Source organism: Mus caroli, chromosome 6 (genome assembly GCF_900094665.2).
Source record: "Mus caroli chromosome 6, CAROLI_EIJ_v1.1, whole genome shotgun sequence".
Classification (NCBI taxonomy): domain Eukaryota; kingdom Metazoa; phylum Chordata; class Mammalia; order Rodentia; family Muridae; genus Mus; species Mus caroli.
Genome location: NC_034575.1, coordinates 25,724,255 through 25,732,607, shown reverse-complemented (window position 1 = coordinate 25,732,607; position 8,353 = coordinate 25,724,255). Strand labels below are relative to the sequence as shown.

At 37.9% G+C, this 8,353-nt stretch overlaps 1 protein-coding gene across 2 annotated transcripts in view; it reads left to right on the top strand.

The window, feature by feature from the left end:
- The window catches only part of Copg2 (coatomer protein complex subunit gamma 2), a 131,677-nt gene that overhangs the window by 11,674 nt on the left and 111,650 nt on the right, over positions 1-8,353 (top strand). For both annotated transcript variants that reach the window (XM_021165176.2, XM_029478893.1), the window contains exon 5: positions 96-175. In XM_021165176.2, coding sequence (XP_021020835.1) covers positions 96-175 — 80 coding nt within the window. The remainder of the gene's footprint in view (positions 1-95; positions 176-8,353) is intronic.

The window sequence follows — 8,353 nt, the reverse complement described above, 5'->3', positions numbered from 1 at the left end:
TAGCGGAGTTGACAGTAACCTGTTGCCGTCTGTCACACACTTTCATACTTAGCGGAGTTGACAGTAACCTGTTGCCGTCTGTCACACACTTGCAGCAAACGCTGAGAAGGATGTGCTACCTCACCATCAAGGAAATGGCCACCATCTCTGAGGATGTGATCATTGTCACAAGCAGGTATGTGAGCAGTCAGAGCTAAGGACATAAGACATACTAGTTATGGAATATTTGTTCTGTTTTTGTTGACTGCCAATAAGAATTTATTAGATTATCATATCTTAAACCATTCTTTTCTAAAACACAGTTGTCATCATATAAAAACTTGCTGAAAGAGGTTACAAAGGATAAAGATTGTGGTTTTTTTTTTTTTTAAAGTTTATAAAAAGGCAGAGGCAGGTGGATTTCTGAGTTCGAGGCCAGCCTGGTCTACAAAGTGAGTGCCAGGACAGCCAGGGCTACACAGAGAACCCTGTCTTGAAAAACCAAAAAAAAAAAAAAAAAATTTATAAAAATAGGGGCTGGAGAGATGGCTGACGTGGTTAAGAGTACTTCCTGATGTTGTGGAGGACCTGGGTTCAGTTCCCATCATTCATATTGTGGTTCCTAACCATGTGTAACTGTAGTTATCAGGGATATAACACCCTCTTTTGGCCCCTGTGGACACCAGGCCCACACATCACATACCACACACACACACACACCTGCAAACAAACATTCATATACATAAAGTAAAATTCTCCTTTTTTTTTTCCCCGTGTTTTGGAGACAGGGTTTCTTTGTGTAATAGCCCCTGGCTGTCCTGAAACCTGCTTTGTAAATCAGGCTGGCCTTGAACCCACGGAGATCCACCTGCTTCTATGGCCCAAGTGCTGGGATTAAAGGCATGTGCCACCATATAAAAACATCTTTTAAGTTCATAAAAATAAATATAAATAAAAGTAAAACTGAAGAGTAACTGTTTACTGAAATAAGGTGTTAGTACAACAAATAAAATAAAAAGATTATCATTTTACATATAAAGAACTTTTATCCTTAAAAAGTTACTTAGGGATACTTCAGAAAGTAACCAGTCTAAAGAGCTAAGTATCTTTACATAGTCACTGTCACTAACAACCAAAAGAAGTAAATTAAAGATTTCAGCTTGAAGTGTAGTGTATTTACACATCAGGTCATCAAAGGCAAAGCAGCAGCAGTCACTGCCCACAGGGGCTGAGGCTCTGGTATACAGAGGTTAGAAAATGGACTTTTGGAAGGCACTTAAGCTGCATTTATGACTAATGAATTTCATCCTCAGTAATACATCCTGAAATATTTATCTGTTGTATGTCTATCATTGTTAAAATTACTTAATTAGGAATGCAGTAGTCGCATAGGAAATATTTCAAGCTCTTGGGATTATTTTTGAAAAATATTCAATAATATGAAAAATTCCTTAGTACATGTGATGCTAGGTAGAAGTTGAATTCAATCTGTATATTCTATATAGTCTGACTTTAAAGAACTATTTTATGTATATGTTGGTAAATACACTATATTAATAGTAGTTTATCTTTGGCTACTTAGAAATATGGCTAATATTTTGTTTAAATGATATAATTTCTAAATATCTTAGAATGAAATAATATAATTTAAATGAAATTCTGTGTAATTTATAGTAAAATGCATCATGTTATACTTTAATAGTTGTCATATAAGAAATTAAGTATAATCCATTTAACTGAATATAGTTTTCATAAAACAAACTACATTTTGAAGGAAGATGTTTATGTTTAGTTATGTTTAGTACAGTTTCAATGAAAGCTTTCAGTTGGGAATATCAGAAAAGCAGATGTAAGCAGTGACTTAACCAAGATGACAATGTACTTCCCTCATGTAACCGTAAGTCTGGAGGCACAGCCTAGCTGCTGTTGCTGCAGCCATTTTACAATGGCAGGACTAGTAGCACTTGGATTCTTTTGGATGTACTCCATCATTGCGAAATAGCTGCTTGAATTACTGGCAGTGTCCCATGCTCAAGCAGGAGAGCTACTGGGAAGGGGCCAAGGGGTGCCAGTACCATCTGTGTCTTTTATCAGGAGTGCAGAAGCATTTCCTCAGGCAATTTTTAGATTTCATTTGACAATCTAGATTATATGGCTATCCTAAGGAAACCAGAAAGTAAGTATTTAGCTTCTATAGTCCAAATACTAGGGGCAGGCAAGGGAGAGGGATTGAAAATTAGTGTTGAATTAGCCAACCAGTAGTGCCTGCCACAAACAAGAAATAGAAAGCATTCAGTTACATTTTTTGATTCCCTAAATTCTTGCGAAGTTAAAGACATATAATGGTATTTGTTTAAGTGGTTAATACTTCCCTCTGAGCCTTATTAGATATAATTAGGGTTTACTTCTAGTGTTCTTAAGTGTTTAGTAGGCACGGTAACCTGCATAATTCCCCCCGATGATGCCCATATCCAAATTCTCAGGGCCTTTGAATATGATACATTCTATGGCAAAAGGCAGTAAAAGCTGATAGGAGTATTCTGGTTTATTCATGTAGTCCTTTAAAAGGTTAAGCATTCTTAAAGATGAGGAGAGGGCTAGAGAGAGATGGCTCAACAGTAAAGAATACTTGTTGCTTTTCCAGATAACCCAGGTTTGATTTCCAGCACCAACACTGGGTAGCTTCCAACTATCTGTAACTCTAGCTCTAGGGGAGCCAACACCCTCTTCTGGTATCCTCATGCCATTCAAACACACACACACACACACACACACACACACACACACAAACATGTCTTTATAAAAATGCAAGTGGGAGACAGAAGAAGAGTGTCAGTCAAGAGATATGATCCCAGCAAAGTCAGAGATGCTGTTAAAGATTTGAAAATAAAAAGGTCCTGATTCTCTGAGCACAGGTGACCTCTGAAGTTGGAACTAATGAGGAAATGGATTCATCCTGCCTTCACTTTCTGTTGTTAAAACAATGCCTGGGGCCAGGTTTTTTTTAAAAAGTAGGCAGGTTTGTTTAGTTCATTTGTGGCTAAAAGTTTAAGACTTGTATCTTGGTTTGTTGTGGTGCTATGATAAAATACCCCGACAAGAGCAGCCTAAGGGAGAATGGTTTGTTCTGGTTCACAGTTTCAGACAGTTATAGTCTGTCTCGGTGGGGAGATATGGCTGCAGGCAGGGAAGGCATGGTGGCAGGAGCTGGGGGCTGGCTGATTACATTTCATCCACATTCAGGAAGCTGATAGTGAAAAGGAAATGGGCTGGCCTATAAGGCCTTAAGGGCTGCTGTTCCCAGTGACCCACTTCTTTGTCAAGGCTTCACCTCCTAAAGGTACCATAACTTAAATTGTACTACCAGTGAGAGAGCAAGTGTTCAAACACATACATGAACCAACGTAGGACATTTCTTATTCAGAGTACTATTGAGTAGCTCCGTCTCTTTGGCCTTTGCTGAGGGCTCCATGTATTATAATACATCACAATGGGATGTATATAAGATTGGGTGGTAAGACCAGAAATCAGAAGGATTTAGCAAGCCAGTATTTCTGGGTTTTGTTGTTATTGTTGTTTTATAACAACTTGATTTCACAGAAATAGCCATGTCCTCAGAGAACTTTTAGTAATCACTTGTGGGGGTGTGTCCCCAGTGACTTAAGTACCTTTTTCTGGGTCCCACCTGGTTCAGGCTCCACCATCTCCTTACTGGCACTCTGGGCACTAAGCTTCCAGCATCCAGACCTTTTCAGGTCATACTCAAACCCTGGAACCCCTGCTGCTTTAAAAATATAGGCCTCAAACATCCCAATTTTAGTCCAGTAAGACCTATTTTGGACATCAGCTCATTAACTGTAAACTAACTACAATATAAAATGTATGTTACTCTACCCCTTTAACTTTGTGCTATTTTGTTATAGCAATAGTAAAGTAGAAAAGGTAATACAGATTAGGTATGTGGATATATGAGTTACTGCTATAACAGGAATCCAAAAGTAGTTTTGAAACTTTGAAGGTAGGTTAGGAAAACTCTAGATCAGTGGTTCTCAAATTGTGGGTCATGGCTCCTTTTGGGGTCATTTAAGACTATTGGAAAACACAGCTATATTACAATTCATAACAGTAGCACAATTACAGTTATAAAACAGCAACAAAAATAATTTTATGGCTGGGGGTCATCACAACATGAGGAACTGTATAAAAGGGTCACAGCATTAGGAAGGTTGAGAATCACTGCCCCAGACTGTTAGTAGAAACATGGATTTCAATCAATGTGTAAGACTCAGAAGTTAAAGGAGAAGGACAGAAAAAAAAAATCACCTTAAAGAATATCCAAAATCACCATGAATAGATTGTTAGTAGAAACATAGGTATTAAAGATGCTGATAGTGAGGAATCATTGGAAGAATGAAGAAGCTGGAAAATGTAGGAGGGGGAGTGGTTTTACTATAGTGGCAGGAAGCTTAGCAAGCTATGTTCTGTGCTTATGTAAGAAGTATGACTTATAATAAATGAACTTAGATTTTAACTGATGAGATTTCCAAGGAGTGTTGAAGATTGATTCTGATTTCTTTTTATGTGTCTAGTAAAATTTGAAAGTAGGCAAATTGAGAAGAGACCTGTTTAAAAAGAAACCAGTTTTCTTTAGGTAAGATTTGGGAGGTAAAGACAGGAGAATCAGGAGTTGAAGGCATTTTTGACAACATAGTTAACTTGAGGCCAGTCTAGGCTACATGAGATCCTGTCTCAAAAGCAACCACCACAAACCTGAGGAAATAATAACAACAGACACCAAAGTTAGGACTTGATAATCCTTTGTCTGTCTAAAGGGCAGAGTGCGCTAACACCAAGATAGAGTCACTTTAATGAAAGTGTGCTACTAAGAAACAGTGAAAGGAGTCAGTGCTGAAAAATTAGATCAAAAGGTCAGAGGCTTCATTTGGACACTAAAGAGGTCACCCATGAGGCTCATGATTCCCTTAAGCAGAAGCTGAAAATAGAGATGAGTTTTATCAAGGCCAGATCTGTAGTTGAGCCTCTGTCTAAAAGCAGAGCGAGTCTGTACTTATATGGTAGCTCCACAAGATGCTTGAGTATATTATGCCAGCAGAAGCACTATGACTTTGACTTGAAGGTACAGAGAGGACAGAGTGAGAGAAGCTTTCAACACTTGTGAGTTCAGCATGTAGCAATAGGCTAATACATCGGTTCAGTTTTGAGGACATGCTAGCTGTACTTTATGATCAAGTGGAAGTGGCTGGCTTCATGGGCAGATCTAAAGAGTGACACTGGAAACTATTTAGATTTCTGCTTAAGCACTTTTCCTGGCTAGATTTTAAAGTTGTTTAGGGCCTTTCTTAGTCTTTTCCTGTTACTATGATAAAATACCCTGAAAAGGCAACTTAAGGGACAAATGGGTTATTTGACTTACAATAACATTATTGCTAGGATATCAAAGCAACAGGAATTTGAATGAGCTGGTCACTTAATTTTAAAGTTCACAGTTGCAGGTTATAGTTCAATAGGACAAGAAAGTCACAGCAGCAGGAGCCTGAGGGAACTGGTGACATATCCACAGAGAAGCAAACAACAATGAACAAATTCATGCGTAGTATTCAGCGTGGTGTTTTTTTGTTTTTTGGCTTTTGGTTTTTGGATACTTCTATACAGCCCAAGATTTCTTGCCTAGGGAATGGTGTTACCCACAGTGGGAAGATCCAAAATAATCCCCCACAGACATACCCAAAGTTCCCTCTTCCAGGTAGTTCTAGGTTTTGACAAGTTGATAATTAGCATTAGCCCTCACAGAGCCAGTGACTTTTTTTCTTTCCATTTTCTCTATTTTTAAATAGACACGTCTGTATGTGTTATACTGTGGCATTCTTACATTTTGTTTTTGTCACGGGTCCAGAGATAGGGAGGATTGCTGCATCGGGAATGAAAAGAGTCTCATTCAAATCTAATTTGATGATATGATAATAAGATTTAGACGTTAGAATTGGTGAAATTGTGATGAGATTTTAGATTGACTTGGTGCTATAATATGTTAATACTGTATACTTGATCCTACAGTCTGGAGACACCTTGGGATGGGGTGAATGTATTTTTCAGATGAAATGGATGCAGCTTTCATGGCACAATGATTTTGTGTCATGATCTCATGGCATAATGATCACTATGTTGGACTTTAATTCTACAGAACTGTAAGACTATAGATATGTGCTGTTATGCCTCTAATTCTGGTAATCTGTTACAGTCAGACTAGAAAACAAATAGTGCAGATAGCCAGCCATTCTGTACACATAGACAGTGTGTTAAAGGGCAGGAAAACCTGAAGGCAGATATTTCATAAATATGAATTAGTAATGAGTATATGGAACTGTTAATATCAGGGAAATACAAACTAAAATCTCAATAAGCTATTATGTCATTGGATAATTAAAAACATGGCAATACAAAATACACAAACAAAACAATAACAAAACTTTAGTATAGCGTATGTAGGACAATTGAAAATTTCATGTACTGTGGTACAACTGTAACTGCTTTAGAAAACAGTTTCTTATAAAGTTAAATTTGTAATAACCTTGTGGCCAGTAATACTTATAGATACTTACCCACAGAAAATGAAAATATATGCCTACGCACAAAACTGTGTAAGAATTTTGTAGCAACTTTGTGATAGGTCTAGACCAAAGACAATCCAAGTGCGTGTGGATAGAAGAATGGATAAACAGTGTGATTTACTCATGCAGTGGTGTGCTGCACAGCTACCAAAAGGAACAAATCGGTGATTCAGACAGCAGCACACATGAACCTCTAAAACTACATGTTAGAACAACAACCAAAACCCAAACCCAAACCCAAACCCAAAACAAAACAAAAACCCCTACAAAGAATGGTTTTACTTTTTTAAATTGCAAGGACAGTCTAAAGTCATAGAAGCTACAAGTGTTGTGTTGGTAGAAGCTACAAGTCTGGTGGCTTGGATGCAACTGCATAAAAATGAGCATAAGGAGCTTTCTGTGGGCATACAAATATTCAATAGTTTAATTTGGTGTTTACATGCTTATCACGCTTGCCAAAACTCATCTAAGTGAACGCTCAGATTGTTTTGGTTTATGTTACAACTCAGCTAAAGAGTAACTTAATGAGATTTTGTAATGGCTTAAAGTAGGTCAGGTAGACCACGTCTGGTGATGATGTTGTATGTGAAAGCCTATGTCTGAAGAGTGTGGAGGATTTGGGGGTTGAGTTCTAAAGAATATCCTTCATCTGAACCTTGGGAGTAGTGTATGTGTGGCAGGGGTGATGGTAAACCTCCATTACTGATCTTAGCAGATTTAGAAACACCTAAAAGACTAGTGACGCACAACTTGGATGTGTCTAGGAAGTTGTTTCCTGAGATGCTTAAATAAGGAATATCTACCCAGAATGTGGGTGGTGCCATCCTATAGGCTGGAGGCCCAGACTGAATGAAAAAGGTTTCCAGAAAGTCAGCAGAATGCTGTCATTTTCCTTCTTTTTGCTTCTTGGTCCATCATGACTTCAACTGTTCTGCTATATTCTGTCCACCACTGCTATATCCTGTCCACCACTGTGGGCAGAATCCTCTGAAACCATGAGCTAAAATGAATCCTGTTGGTTTCTATGAAATGTTTAGTTACAGCAATGAAGAAAGAGAAGTAAGAAAGGGTGAGTATCAGTTTGGGGTAAGTTAACATCTCTAGTCTCCATAAATAAGTAGTTCATAAATAGTGATTTGTTGTAGAGTTTGTAATCATGCAAAAATTTTGTATTGTTAGAGTTAACATCTGGATTTTGTTTGGGAGATGAAAATAGTTTTAAAAAACTAAGCCTTTCCATGTACTTGATGAAGAACATTCAAATCTGAGCCAGTTTGTCTGGGTGAATGTCTCAGTTGTCCTTGTGACTAGTTTGAGAAATGGCTGTGAGGGACATGGTCAGTTTTTTCTGTGGTAAAATGCTGCCGTCATAGATCTTCACTAGCATTTTCATTTCAAATTCAAAAAATGAATTTCCAGCTGGTATTTGAAGTCCTATTATCTTTGGGTCTGAGAAACTTTATAGTCCTAATTACCTCCCATCTCTACTCCAGTCTGTACTTCAGAAGTGCTTACTCATCTGCCTGTGGTCAGGCGAGCACTTGAATCCTGGGAATTCAAGTCAGTGCAATTCTGTTGGCCAAATGCCTAATGCTATCTGATACCATGTATCCTTTTACATGTTTCTTCTCTGCCTACAATTGTCTTGTTTCCTTTTTTGCATAGTTTAGACACTTAGTATTTTGCTATTGATTTCCCTATTCTCCTTGACAGTTTAGCAATTTCAGTTGTTCTTTTTTTTTTTT